Below are 15,718 nucleotides of genomic sequence, written 5' to 3' on the forward strand. Positions count from 1 at the left end.
AAATATGATGCAATCATAAAAGTGCTTCCTATGTTGTGAAGCTTATGCTTTCTGCTGTTGGTCCTTATGTCATTTGTGCTATTTTTATGCAGCCGTTATTTGTCTATTGTAGTAAGAACAAAAGACAATTGTTTTCGTAATTATGTAATGAAATAATGAGCCCTACAGAAAAAATAACTGCATTTTTAGAATCGGGAGAAGAAACTAAACAAGCATGCTAACTTTTATCAAGTTTGGTTCATAAATAAGTAATCATAATTTTAATTACCACGTCTCCCCTTAAAATGTAGTAAAAAAAAATTGTCAGAGGTAGTTTGGGGCCCTTTAACAATGGTTTCAGTTTGAGCCAGTTGGTTCATGATTAACAGTAGCGTACAGCCTAAATTTACAGACAGAACAGTGACTTGCTGCCGCTTTGTCCTGTCTGCTGATTTAGGCTGTACGCTATTGTAATTTAATTATTAGGCTGTTACTACTGTCAGGTGACTCAGCTCCAGCCTACCACAAGTACAGGTGGGTCCATTGCTGAAGGGAGCTATCAGCAGCTGGTTCGCATCTTGCAGGTGCTACAGCAGTTGGCACCTGCTGAAGTTTGCTGGTCTTCCGAAAGTCATCTGCCGCAAAGCTGGATGTTTCCAGTCTTGCCACAGAGAAAACGTTTCCGTGCTCGGCTAAAATGTTGTTCCCTTTAACAATGAACCTACCTGTACATCATATTTGCCTACTAATAATGAAGGCAGCCTCCCCTCCCCTGAGATCGGCAGCAACCAGAAATTTTACTTTCTCGTACCTTACATAGCGGTCTCATTTCAAAACTTAATGCAATGCTTAACTTTTAAAAAATTATAATAATAATGGCACCGCCTATAAAACACTCATAAAACACTCTGTACGAGGCAATACAACAGGCAAAGGGAATACGGCAGACTTTCGTTAAATTCAACTCAGGTTAATTCAATTTTTGGTTAGGTCAATCTTGACCGAAGGTTCAAATCAGCACCCATACATTTCTACGGACCCAAATTTTTGCTATTTTGATCCTGAAAATCCCTTAAGATTCTTAATATTCAGCAAATATTCTGCATATTTGGTGACTGTAGCCAAGTAGTGGTGTAATGACTTCAGTAAGCGGTGCTGAAACTTTCATTAAGTGCGATGAAAAGTTAAGGCTATCATTTGTAATGTCTCACTTAGCCATGAATGAAAAATGTATAGGGGTGTGCGAATACCAAAAAAGTAGATTTCGAATTGAAATAAAAAAAAAAACGTTGAATATCAGGTCAAATATAGAATATCAGAAAATTTATCACAAAGTTTAGTGCTTACAAATTTTGGGCAAAAAAACACAGTGATGCATATCAGCACTGCATCATCAGCACTGCGTCTTCTAGCACTGCATAACAAGAATGTAGCAAGCTACAAGTAATTAGGATGCATATAAATTAAGTATATACAGTACGGTCTAACTTCTACTGAAGGGAACATCAAATTGGTATATCAGCACTGATTACGGCTCAGTTATGGTATAAAGGTCTCTAAGATATTTTTTTTTTATCAATAAAATGTCAGTTGAACAGAATGAAGTGATTTTTTTTTCCCCTCTGAAGCTAAAGAATTATTGTTGTTATGCTGCACTGAATACCAATCAGGTTCTGAGTTTAATAGTGGACTTGTGTTTTATGGCAATCCTTTATTGCATAGAAAGTTTTGCTTTACAGCTTTCCTCCAAAATATAGAAGGGCTTTCCCATCTTTGTGGCAGGTGGGTTATCGTAAGGCCAATCTGTCCGAGAAATGAAAGCGCAAACCACGCATCACGTGACTCGATCACCGCTATCACAGCTATCGCTGCTACTGCAGCTACCACTGCTATGTCGACTGCGGTCGGCACTGACAGTACAGCAGGAGTCTTTTTATTGCCAGGTTCAGCGTGATTTGCCACCTGTCAAATATTTTGCAATTCAGAGGGTCACGGGAAGTTCGCATGACGGCCGTGAGCAACTCTGTTGCCATCCCGTCATAGGTCGGCATACTCACTCACGAGTGAGTATGAACGAGTACCTGCCTATGCATCCCGTACACTCGCTTTTGTTTGCGAGGCGATTTGATCTGTGTCAATTCGGTACAAAACCACAACTTCAGTCACTGACTCCCGACGAAGCAGCACCAAGCAATGGTTAAGCCTAATGGCGTAGGCAGTCTGGCTGTGAAAAAAATTTGCAGTCAGCCAGTCTGGTAATGGGTCACAAATCATCGCAGAATGCTTGCCGCTGTAGTGAACGCCATCCACACGCTGCTGTAAATGGCCCGCGTTTGAATGTGTAGTTTATAGCGCCACTCTTGAACACCACGTTAAGCACCTGAAAGGCAAGTCTGTTGGCGCACGCGCCTCCCCGTGTCTCGTGAGAGAATTAAAAAGCTCAGTCTTTGTTTGGAACTCAACGCTCACGGTCTCATTGCTCTTCGCCCGTGCTACCAACTAACAGTGGTGTTCAAGAATGGCGCTATAAACTAGCCATTTAAACGCGGGCCATTTATAGCGGCGCACGGATGGCGTTCACTACACCGCTAATAAATTTGTACGGGTGGCTGATTGCGAGATCACGCATACAGGTCCGGTTGACGTACGGCTGTGTTGAAGCTGCGTTAACTGCATATCCAACACAATCCACATGCCTTCCGGCGGCTAGCTGGACCAATCGTCGCACAACGCTATTGCACTTTCCAAAATACGCGCTGCGTTTTGTTTCGATCGGTCGCGTCACCGTTCTGCGTATTGCGGCATTCGGCGCTGTGTGTTTGATCCCCACATCAGGCCAACAGGGATGCGCATGCAGTAGTGCAAAAGCGCTCGCAGAGACAAAATTCGTGACAAATTCGAAAAATTGAATAGTGGATATTTGATTCGCAAGCCAATACTTTCAAGTGTTGACCGTTTGATTTGATTTGGTGATATCCAAGTATTCGCACACCCGTATAGTTGAACCAATAACTGCACGTCACCTTATTTAGCTTGAAACTAATTTATACATGTAATGAGTGCAGATAAGTTACTCACCTAAATGAGTACACGTGATGGGTGAATCCAAATCTATGACACTTAAAAATTACAAAAGTCCTTCGCAGTAACTCTCTACTGTTTCTCGTGCCTAAATTATGCCAAATCACTAACAGTTTTTGGTTAAAACCAACGTTTTCTAGAATAAATTTGGCTTGCTCTTTCTGGGTATTCTTCTGTTTTAACTCAGCCATAAAGACACACTGTGAGCTTGAAGGACCTATAACAGCAACTGCTGTAGAATGTCACTCGCTGCAAAGAGGCGTGATTTTTTTTCACCACCAAGGTCACTGACCTGAGGCTCAAATAACAGGTCTGTACTCGTGCCAAGGAGAAATAGTTGGCCACAGTGATGATATCGATGCCGTGCGGAAATGTACCAAGTCTTCCCACACATTCCTGGAAAGCAGCTGCAGCCGCACGACGACATATCACTTCCCTGTGAATGACAAAACAAGACACACAAGCAAGCTATGTAACCACTGTAATGATCCTAACGATCTAAACTTGTCACGAAAGTATGCAAAAGATAATTGCACTGCTATGCAGTGATGATTGTAGTATCATTACATTGTTAGAGAAGAATAAGAGAAATTGAAAAACTCCCTTTTCTTTTAGCTTTTATTTTATTCTTTATTTTTCATTTTGACCAAGTGATGCTAAGAGACAATGAATTAAAGAAAGCGTAGAGAAAATTGCACTTTTTCAGTGAAATGTAGAAATGATAAGAACTGCAATTTTATTTGAAATAAAGAAATGATAAGGTCAGAATTTGGGCTTGCTGGTTGAATGTCTTGAATTTAGACCAGCACAACAAGGGACAGAAGAGGATGCACACAGAGCCGATTTCTAGCTTTTCTTTATTCTGAATCGCTGCTGAACGAAACTGTGCACGCTATCGACGCGATCACCGATGGTGACTACACAGTTCTCTAGGCACGCTGCCAATGTGCACTGAGTCAGAATGAAGCTACTGTTTGCTGCATCTTCTGTGGGTGAAAGAGAAGGCTCCATCGATGTGATCATCGATGACGACCATGGCAACCACGCAGTCCTGAAGGCACACGACCAAGGTGAACACCGAATTAAAACAAGACTACTGATTGCCGCAACCTCTGCAGACGAAACCGTGCTCGCTAGGGGCGTGTGAATATCAAAATTTTTGCATAAGAATACTAATCTTTGAATAGAGAATGATGATATGCACATGCATTTATTAGCAAGATGGGTTAATTTGTTATGTTGGAACATTGAATTTACATCGCCAATGTTAAAAAAACTAGACAAGTAAGCCGTTATACTAAAACGTTGTGCGTTTGCCTCATGTTAACTTGGAAAATTTTGTAATTCCCACTAGCTGTCCTCGCCAGCCTGAGCTTTATTATACCGCATCAAATGCCCGTAAACTCGGAGGCATTTGACCCGTGCCAGTTGTTTCTCATCTCACTTGCTGTCAAGCAATAACCTCAGAATCGTGGGTGGCGCTGCAATAAAAAAAAAAAAAAGTACACCTTCGTGCCTTCGCAAGCCTGTGCCCCTTACTACCGAGAGGCTGGCGTTCTCTTAAGGTATAGACGTTTAGTGGCTAAGTGTGCTTTACAGGCGAAATTCTGCTAGCAGCATGAAATCCGTCACGACATTCAGCACAACATCGCACCAATATTCTTAAAGTACATAGAAACAAATGCTAAGAACAGTGTTTGCTCCCGCAATGCCAGCAATATATTGGATTTGATTCAAATATTCGTATTCAATTGAATATACAAACATTTTCGAATATCTATTTTTCGAATCGACTAAGAATATTAAAAATATAATATTCGATAATATTTAAACTTTTCGAGCATTCGCACACCCCTAGTGCTCGCTGTCGAAGCAACCACCGATGGTGACTAGGCAGTTTGAAAATTATGCAGTCGACGCATGTGATGTGCGGTGGTAAACGCAAGAATAAAGGCACAGGTACAAATAGGCACAAAGTGTTCCAGCATTCCCGCCGTTCCAGTACGGTTTCTGCTGATGACTATGGTGATGCGGACTCTTGACGCTTCGTTACGACTGGACGCTAGCGCCGCTTTTGCTCTATTGTGCCACACATCTGCAGTGCTCCCCACTAAGTACACCCCAAGGTCGTCTGTCTGAATTAACCTGTGTGCTGCCAAATACAGTGTAGACCGCTCATAGTGTAAGTCGCCGGAGTCGCGAATATCTGCACTATAAGCGGTACGGTACTGCACTACAGTAAAAGCTCGATGATACGAATCTCACGGGGTCACGAAAAATATTCGTATTAGCCGAAATTCGTATCATCGAAACACAATTAAAACTACTGTCGAATCTCGATAATTCGAACTCGAAGGGGCCCGAAAATTTGTTCGAATTAAAAGGACGTATTTTTGAAGTATTCGTGCACCATAGCACGATGCACGAACGGTGCGAGTCGTGAAATATCGCGGCGCGCAAGCGCATAGCAAGCGCGGGCCACGAAACTGCCCACGCCGGCTAACGGTCGCTTCCGGATAACGACAGAAAACAAAGCTTCAGGGAGCGAGCGGGCGGCGCCGGCACACGGGTGCGCGCGGAGACCGTCGAAGGTGAGGGAGGAGGGCGGCAGGAAAGCGGATTTGGCCGCGTCAACTCCGCCGCTTCGGTGGCTCCCCTCGCCCTCCCTCTCAACTCCCTTGTAGCTCTCTCACCTTCGACTCCGTGCGCGCCCGCCGCCGTGCTGGCACCAGCTTATTTTAGCCGCCCCCTGAAGTTTCTTTTTCTGCCGTTATCGGGAAGCGAGCGTTTGCGGGCGTGGCAGTTTCGTTGGCCCGACTGTGCCTCCGCCGCTGCTTCCCTCTGCGCTGCTGCCGCAGCGTGCAAGGTCAACATGTGACTAGAAAATAGAGAAGGGTTCACTGCCATTTTATCCGCGTGGCTGAGTGGCTGAGACGTCGGCACTAGTGTGTGCTAGAATAGGGTTGTCTAGAACACTCTAGTCGGCACGTACACGCTTGTTCCGGCGCGATGCAGAAACGGCGACCTTGCAATTTGAGAGAGGGTGAAATTTCCGCCGCGGGTTTTTTTTTTTTTTTTTTCCCGTTCCTTTGCGCGCGGCATTGACGGGTCTCTCCTGAGCTTTTGCTCTGTCGGAGCAATGCCGGTCGGAGGCGCCGCCGCGTGATTTGGCGCGCTGCTAAGGGCATTGTCGGTGCGCGGTATGTTCGAAATAAGCGCGTTCGAATTTGCTTGCTTCGCGTTGACGTTGAACGAAAGCACGTTTTTCATGATAGTCTCGCTGTGCAACAATTGTGCTCAGTGTTGACGTTGCGAGGCCTAGCTCCTTAGCCAACTCCGTCCGCTTCCTCTTGGGATCCTCATCGACCTTTCGAAGAATGTCTAATTTCTCTTTAAAGGAGAGTGCTTTCCGCTTGCGAGACATAGCTCGCTGCGACTAGGCAAAATGGCGCAAACACGAAGAACGCGGCCCGAAGCGCAGCAGCCACTCCATCTGACGGCTCGCAGAAAAGGAGGAGAAGTACAAAAGCACCAAAAGCGCCACCGCTTCAAACTCTTCGCGCCCAGTCGCGGAGTCCGCGCGGTCCGGCGCTGCGCCTCCGCACCAAAAGAGGAGAGAAAGCGCGTGACTGCGCGCTGTTCTCTTTCGCGGCCGTCGGTGGGGCGGCGTTTATTCGTATCAACCGACGCAGGCTGAAAATCGATTCGTAACAACCGTTCTCTAGCACGTTGCAAAGTAATGGGGCTCGGCCGGGACCACAGAAAAATTCGTATCATCCGGAAATTCGTATTAGCCGTGATCGTATCATCGAGCTTTTACTGTATAACCAAAACAACAATTTTCAAGCCCTGCACGTATGCAAAACATGTAGACCAAGCATGTAGACACGCTTTGCACTACCGCGATGTAGCCGGTGCTCTTCAAGCTCGACAGCTTTGCACCGAGTCAAAACGAAACAACTGTTTGCCGCAACCGCTACGAAAAAAACCGTGACCGCTATCGATGCGATTATGAACGGCGACATTGCGGTGCTGAAGGCACGCGCCCAACGCATGCACCAACTGCAGTCGAAACAGCGGTCGCTATCTATGCGATCACAGATGGCGACTACGCAGTTTTTTAGGCACGCGGCCGACGCGCGTACCGAGTAAAAACAAACTACTGTTCGCCGCAACCACTGTGGAGAAAACCGCGGCCGCTATCGATGCGATCGTGGATGACGACTACACAGTTACGAAAGCCCGCGGCCAACGCGGTGTTATATGCAAGAATACAGGCTTTAAAGACACAAAAAGGCTCGAAGCGTTCCGGCGTTGCTGTCATTCACGTACGATTTCAACTGATGGCTGTGGCGATGCGGACTCCGCCGCTTCGTTTCGGTTGGACGCTAGCACCGTTCTTGCTCCTTTGTGTCGCAAATTTGCAGCGCTCCTCGCACCGAGCTCTGAAAGTAGTCCGAATTACCCGATGTGCGGCCAAATAAGTCCGAATTAATGAGAGTTTGATTGCATTGAATAATGCATACGCTGGCCGGCAGCACGCACCTTGTTGAGAAGCGTGCTCGCTGCCGCCCTTGCCGGCGAGATTTTCCCGCGGACGCCGCATTATAACCGGTATTTCGTCTCACGCAGCTGCACTGCAAGCGGTATGCATACACATAGAGTTCTGTGGAAGGGTAAACAGTCGGAAAAGGCCGCATTGTATCCAGTTCTGTACTATAAACGGTTACGTTATAGGTGGTCTATACTGTAGATGCCAATTAACGAGAGTTTGACGCCTTTAAATAATGCATATGCATGCCAAGACCAGAGAATGAGCCCAAATGATCAGATTTTACAAATGAATGATGGTCGAATAAATGTGGTTTTACTGTACTTTTAAATTATTGGATTTTTTACATTTTCTTTTACTTCAGGATCATCGGTTACATTGACACATGCATGCAAGGTCAGAATAAGCATGTTATCCGTACATCATCTCTGAATAATGCAATAAAGGTGACAGCTTTCAGAAGTCTCAGTCTGACAGCATCCCTTCACTGAAAGTGAGCAAACAGATGTGGAATGCTCGTTACTCGGTAGGCACAGACACCACACATAAATTAGAACTTTATTTGCATAGAAACAAGATGATACCACAAGGCTGTGCAATCTGGCACAAATGGTCAGAACACAGAGCAGAACTCACAGTTAACATTTCTCTAATGTAGCTGAAGAAAAAAAAGAAACAAGAAGACTTTGGAGTTGCCTTTTAATGGCAGAAAAAAATGTGCCCAACATATGATCGACAAGAGAGCCCACAAAGAAAAGGAATGCTTTCAAAGAAGTCTAAATTTAAAAATCTATTCTCACCTGTCAAACAGAGTAACGCAGACAAGTGCGCCAGCAATAGCGTTGACAAAAGGCGCTAGATGGCAGGGGTCGTACGAACGACTCAAAGTCCAGCAGACGTAACAGGCTGCGTCACGGACTATACATCCGAAGGACTGTTTGCCCAGTTGCTCGTCAAAAGCCAGGCACGGCAATACAGAAGCCACCACATTAGGCAGCTGCTCGGGAAGCAGGGTGCCTCGGCGTCCTTAAACAAGAAAAAAAAAAATTGTGCAGCTGCCATTGACAATCGTTATCAATGTAAGTGAATAGCCAAACCCTTATAAAAACCCTTCTCTTTATTAGAGAAACAATGAACTTGAAGGCATATATTTGTTCCAGTAAGGATACACAGGTAGCATTTGTTGTACAGCGCCGTTAACCAGCACCTCTGTATTTTAAACCTTGAGACGCCCCAAAGTTCTCAAGCGACAGCATGTACGTCTCAAAGAGCAAAAATAGTTTGCGTTCAGCTACAAACGCACCTTGTAACTCAGTTATGCAAGAGCACGCACTCTTTGCATTGGCGGTGAAAGTCAGACCACCACAGACTGCCAATCACAGACCACGAGAACAGGTGAAGGAGCCAAAGAAAGCAAGCAAAGAAAGAAGCAACGAGCAACCGAGGCAAAGAAAATGAACAGCTGAAATTGGCCACCAATGGAATTCAAAAGCACTGCATTCTAACCAAATGAATCAAAATCCACAATCCTCGAGGCTTCTTAATGTTGCCCACAGGCAACAAACCTACTGCTGAAAACATTTCCAGAAATGTTTTGTTTTTTTCATAACGTTGAATATCCTTATTCTCAGCGTATCTTGAACATTCAAGTATTCCTGTGTCTCAAACCTAAAGTTAACCCTTTTGATGGCAGATATACATCTACCCCCCCAAGAAAACACATTTATTTTCTATTTCAATGTGCAAAACACATAAAGAATAAGCATATTCAACGAAAAGAAAAGATATCTTGCGGTAACTTTTTCAGCAATAGGTGAAACCACAGACAGGAAACTGGAAATGGGCTTCATCTCATGTCACCTAAGGCTTTGTTTGGAATTTATATAGGCAGCTCTCGTCATATGTAACCCATAGGTGTACATTTCATTCGATTTACATCACAGGTGTGACACCACTGCAGAGGGAGATCTTGCATCGGTCTGTCTCCTCTGACCTTGCTTTCAAAGCAAAGCTAGTTGGGTGCCAAACGTCTTCCTTGTCCTGCGTTCTTGCTCTGAACTATCAAATGACCCTTGCTGCTTGTCATTCAGAGTTGGCCAAAGACATTTAGCCAGAAAGTTTTCATACTCAATACCGAAACTCAGGAAAAGAAAACGCTTAACCTTGCACTCAGCCGTGCAACGCTTGAAACAGCGAAGCTGGGCGATCGTAGCCCAGCATTTTCCGGAAGTGCGCGCAAACTTTTCATCCTATCACTCGTGATGATGATTTCTTTTCGCGCATCTCGGACTTACGGCCGCCACTGCACGTTGCATAGCCCAGCTTGCAACATCGACACCATGTTCCAATGCCGACACCGCGTTTCAGGAGACCCGCTCCCTGAATGCGTGTTTCTCTCTCGCTCTCATAGCGCACAAAACCTCTTCACCGCGCAGAGCGCGAGCATACAAATGCGGCAGCTGTGGACGAAGATGACGACACTCGAACGCAATCGTATGGTTCACATAAATGCGTGTTCTTCAAGCCAGGCTGTACAGCCTAGTGGTTACGACACTCCCTTTCGGACCGGGGGTACGCGGGTTCGAATCCCGCCTCGGCAAGAAAGTTTATTTTATTTTCTTTCTTGGTAGTTTCTTGGTACGCACCACAAATTACGGCTGGCTCAAACAGCTTCGCTGCTAAAAAAAAATTCTTTTTCTGGTATGTTGCGTGTAGGCAACACTTGCCAATAAAGGATTAAAAGCTTCAAATTGGGTTTGCTGCATCCATCCGCTCTTTCTCTTACACTGTCACTGCCAAGTCATCGTCAGGCCATCACCTCACACTTAGCTTCCCTGTGACAGGTTGGACTAGTTGGTATTCCGTGACGAAACTCTTTTTAGTGCACAAAAACCAGACACAGAAGGGGTAAGGCAAGCACAAACGCTAATTTCTGACTAATTTTTATTAGTCAAATGTTTTGTTAGTGATGCTAGCAAAAATTTTCTTTTTAAAGTTTGCCTTTAGCGCACATCTTTTTGTAGGATACCTAATGCAATTAATTAGGATGACTTACATTTTGGCATGCACACAAACAGCAACAGCAAACTTAAAACAGCAAATACTGACAAGCAACCCACAGCTTTTTGGTCACAGTGACCTTTTCAGATACTTTGTTGTCACCAATTTCGCCTGCTTTAGGCAGAACTTGTCTGAATAAACTTGTTCAAACCCATTTCGAAATTTGTTTCGAAACATTTCGAAACGTTTACACAGTTTTCTGATAGGGAAAGAATGCCAGAGGGGGACTCTGGCATTCTGTCCCCATCAGAAAACTTTCAATGGTAGATTTGGAGATTGACAAGCAAAACTGTTTCATGAACAGAATTTATTTTTCGTAACACTTTGTGCAACATTCATAGCATTGTAGAATGAGCCCAAATTTGTAAACATTACGGAAAATCAGGGATAGTTAGCCGGCATGTTTTTGCTGAGAGCCTGCTGCTATCGGAGTAAATGAGCTCAAAACGAGAGGAATCACTGAAGTCAGCCAATATTTTTTTTCCCCACACAAGTATAGTAACCCACATTTAAACAGGATGAATGTTATACAAAAATTTTGCCTACAGGTGTGGCTCAATTGTAGGGGCGTGCGAATATTCTAAACTTTTGAAAAACGAATCGAATAGCGTCCAATTCGATTCGGTCTTCGATTCGTATAAGTCACTATTTGTAAAAACAAACTTTTTAGAATACTCTTCGAATGTTTAAAAATGTCTACTGCACCTAAATAAACATAAAACTGGAGCAAATGTACGGTAAATTTTCACCCCCATGGGTACAGTTTAGACATAAAAAATGAAGGCTTCCATAGTGAAGCAGGATACATCGCATAAGTAGCCGTACCTTCCAGGCTATACACTGATTAGTGGCACTCTCAGAAGAGCCCTGTACATGCGAAGAGAGTACTTGTTTTTTTGCTCCTAATGCTCGATTGACGCGTTTAATAAACAACACCTCATAGTGTAATATGTAATGACAGAAATTTGCTAACCTTAAGGGGGGACGTGGCTTTGAAAATCAACTTCCTGATTTCTTCAAAAACATGATTAAAGGCTCGTTGAGTATTGACAGCATAACTCAATGCGCGCTGAAGGTCGTGACAGTCTTACTTTTTTTTTTGCAGCACAAATTTTTTGGATAGTCATTTTTCAAGCTACCTTCGCACCAAGCACACTTTGGGGTGAACGAATAGCCACACCATAAATTTAGAAAAAGTCAAGATAAAAATGCGAGAATGTCACAAAGCTGCACTGTAGTCCAAGGAACGTGACAAAAAAAAAAAAAAGAAACACAATCAAAATAGGCTAAACGGTAATGAAGAAATCAGCTCCAGAAAATGAGCAGAAAGGCAAAAAAACAGTTTTGAGAAAACGGCTCTCAAAGTTTCACCTTCTCTTCAGTTCTTGTGATGTGTTTTGTGATGTGGGGCTTCTTGGACATGTGGCCTCTGGTCTGGTGTGCCTTCGTTTTGCCTTTTTCTTTTTTGTATGGCATTCTTTACTGCTGCTCTACAAAGAGCATGGTGCCTGGGTTTCAAACCAAGTGAGGTGCAGAACTCTATGTGGGCATGAATATAGTTCTAGTGTTGTACCTGCAGACTGCCTCATTGATAGCAGTCTCCAGTGCAGTCAGTGAGGCATTGTTTTCTTCTGGTAGAATCGACCATGTTACTGAATGAAGGCTCTCAGCAACCTTCTGAATCATCTTCCATTGACAATGGCTATGGAGGTTAGGAGAACTACTGATACATAGGCAGCAATACAGCTGCTATGTGCTTTCCAGCCTGTACTTTTGTATCATGCCTCACTTCTGCAGCCAGGTGTCTGTGCCAGCCCAAGTGGCCTAGTGAACAGAGCTCATGATGAGGTTCTCTTTATGAAGGGGTGGATGATAGGTATTGTTACGAGATATCGTGGCAATACGGTAATAAAGTTGGCACGCGATGTGCTAAGTCACGGGTCTGAGGTGCCAACGCGCGATATGCCTGGTCGCGGGTCCGAGAAATAGAGGCTCGATGAGCTTAGTCAAGCAGTCCGAGGTGTCAACGCGCAAAATGCCTAGCCGCGGGCTCGAGGACTCGACGCTCGAGGTGCCGACGTGCGAAGTGCCTAGCCACGGGTCCGAGGAGTCGACACTCGATGAGCGATATGCTGACACGCGAAATGCCTAGCCGCGGGCTCGAGGTGTCGACGCTCGATGTGCTTAGTCGTGCAGTCGGAGGCACCGATGAACGAAATGCTTAGGCAAGGGTCCGAGAAATCCGCGCGCGAAATGCTTACCACATGTCCGAGGATTGCGTGCGCGATCTGCTTGGTTGTGAATTCCAAATACCGAGTGTTGAAAGGCTTAGCCGCGTGTCCGAGGATACCGTGCGCGAAGCTTGGTCGCGAAGTCCGCATCACCGGTGGTCGGAATGCTTAGCCGCGGGTCTGAGACGTCTACAAAAAGCGGGATCGGCCACGCTACTGCGATGTCCACGTAGCGCCCGCTCTAATACTAGTCGAGATTACGGAAACCGCCCAGAGCTCGCGAAGAGACCGCAACAAGCGGTGCAGACGACGCCATCGCGAAGCGAGCACCGGACCAATGGCGAACCGCGCTGGAGTCACGTGGCGGGCGCGGGCAATCGGTGGCTCCGGCACGACCTTCAATCATTTGCTTTTTGTGTGCTTGTTTCTGTATGGAGGAGATAGCTGAAGCGGCAAATTTGAAGACGGAGAAATGCGCTTTCCAACGAGTCCAAGACGGCGGCGCTCGGCCGCGCCGTTCCGGAGATATCGTGGCTTGAAAAACGCCGTTTTTTCGCGATTTCTGCGAAATGTTTCGGCACCTTGGCTGATACAACAATTTTTTTAGAGCACTTCTACTTGGTTTTCAGCGATGATATTTCGGAATCAGATAAAATAAGAGTTACAGAAATTGAAAATGTGATTTTCAAAAAATCGATTTTTTAGCCATTTTTCGCGATGCGAAAGCCGCGTCCCCCCTTAATCGGGACGCACGCGCTAGTGCTGTTTAGTCTCCTGTTCGCAACTAAGGCTAGCCCTATCATCGCGTTGCACGTTTTAATTCCCCGTTGGTGCAATTGTCGGCGATAGACGCCGCCAAATCGGAGACTGTTTGGCGCAGTTAGGCGCAATTTTCGTCGATTGTATCAGGATGGCGCAGTAAATCCCATTTGGCGCACTTTGGCGCAGTTGGCGCAGGAGTGGAATCACTGAATAAAGGATTAAAAGCTTCAAATTGGGTTTGCTGCATCCATCCGCTCTTTCTCTTACACTGTCACTGCCAAGTCATCGTCAGGCCATCACCTCACACTTAGCTTCCCTGTGACAGGTTGGACTAGTTGGTATTCCGTGACGAAACTCTTTTTAGTGCACAAAAACCAGACACAGAAGGGGTAAGGCAAGCACAAACGCTAATTTCTGACTAATTTTTATAAGTCAAATGTTTTGTTAGTGATGCTAGCAAAAATTTTCTTTTTAAAGTTTGCCTTTAGCGCACATCTTTTTGTAGGATACCTAATGCAATTAATTAGGATGACTTACATTTTGGCATGCACACAAACAGCAACAGCAAACTTAAAACAGCAAATACTGACAAGCAACCCACAGTTTTTTGGTCACAGTGACCTTTTCAGATACTTTGTTGTCACCAATTTCGCCTGCTTTAGGCAGAACTTGTCTGAATAAACTTGTTCAAACCCATTTCGAAATTTGTTTCAAAACATTTCGAAACGTTTACACAGTTTTCTGATAGGGAAAGAATGCCAGAGGGGGACTCTGGCATTCTGTCCCCATCAGAAAACTTTCAATGGTAGATTTGGAGATTGACAAGCAAAACTGTTTCATGAACAGAATTTATTTTTCGTAACACTTTGTGCAACATTCATAGCATTGTAGAATGAGCCCAAATTTGTAAACATTACGGAAAATCAGGGATAGTTAGCCGGCATGTTTTTGCTGAGAGCCTGCTGCTATCGGAGTAAATGAGCTCAAAACGAGAGGAATCACTGAAGTCAGCCAATATTTTTTTTTTCCCCACACAAGTATAGTAACCCACATTTAAACAGGATGAATGTTATACAAAAATTTTGCCTACAGGTGTGGCTCAATTGTAGGGGCGTGCGAATATTCTAAACTTTTGAAAAACGAATCGAATAGCGTCCAATTCGATTCGGTCTTCGATTCGTATAAGTCACTATTTGTAAAAACAAACTTTTTAGAATACTCTTCGAATGTTTAAAAATGTCTACTGCACCCAAATAAACATAAAACTGGAGCAAATGTACGGTAAATTTTCACCCCCATGGGTACAGTTTAGACATAAAAAATGAAGCAGGATACATCGCATAAGTAGCCGTACCTTCCAGGCTATACACTGATTAGTGGCACTCTCAGAAGAGCCCTGTACATGCGAAGAGAGTACTTGTTTTTTTGCTCCTAATGCTCGATTGACGCGTTTAATAAACAACACCTCATAATGTAATATGTAATGACAGAAATTTGCTAACCTTAAGGAGGGACGTGGCTTTGAAAATCAACTTCCTGATTTCTTCAAAAACATGATTAAAGGCTCGTTGAGTATTGACAGCATTACTCAATGCGCGCTGAAGGTCGTGACAGTCTTACTTTTTTTTTTGCAGCACAAATTTTTTGGATAGTCATTTTTCAAGCTACCTTCGCACCAAGCACACTTTGGGGTGAACGAATAGCCACACCATAAATTTAGAAAAAGTCAAGATAAAAATGCGAGAATGTCACAAAGCTGCACTGTAGTCCAAGGAACGTGACAAAAAAAAAAAAAGAAACACAATCAAAATAGGCTAAACGGTAATGAAGAAATCAGCTCCAGAAAATGAGCAGAAAGGCAAAAACACAGTTTTGAGAAAACGGCTCTCAAAGTTTCACCTTCTCTTCAGTTCTTGTGATGTGTTTTGTGATGTGGGGCTTCTTGGACATGTGGCCTCTGGTCTGGTGTGCCTTCGTTTTGCCTTTTTCTTTTTTGTATGGCATTCTTTACTGCTGCTCTACAAAGAGCATGGTGCCTGGGTTTCAAACCAAG

The 15,718-nt window shown here is 44.5% G+C and overlaps 1 protein-coding gene across 1 annotated transcript in view; it reads right to left on the reverse strand.

Moving 5' to 3' along the window:
* LOC119455383 (tubulin-specific chaperone D-like) overlaps window positions 1-15,718 on the reverse strand; it is an 82,053-nt gene that overhangs the window by 42,367 nt on the left and 23,968 nt on the right. Inside the window, exons 7-8 of the mRNA XM_037716781.2 lie at window positions 8,413-8,638; window positions 3,353-3,496 (exon numbers count right to left, since the gene is read on the reverse strand). Coding sequence (XP_037572709.1) covers window positions 3,353-3,496; window positions 8,413-8,638 — 370 coding nt within the window. The remainder of the gene's footprint in view (window positions 1-3,352; window positions 3,497-8,412; window positions 8,639-15,718) is intronic.

Source organism: Dermacentor silvarum, chromosome 6 (assembly GCF_013339745.2).
Source record: "Dermacentor silvarum isolate Dsil-2018 chromosome 6, BIME_Dsil_1.4, whole genome shotgun sequence".
Taxonomy (NCBI): Eukaryota; Metazoa; Arthropoda; class Arachnida; order Ixodida; family Ixodidae; genus Dermacentor; species Dermacentor silvarum.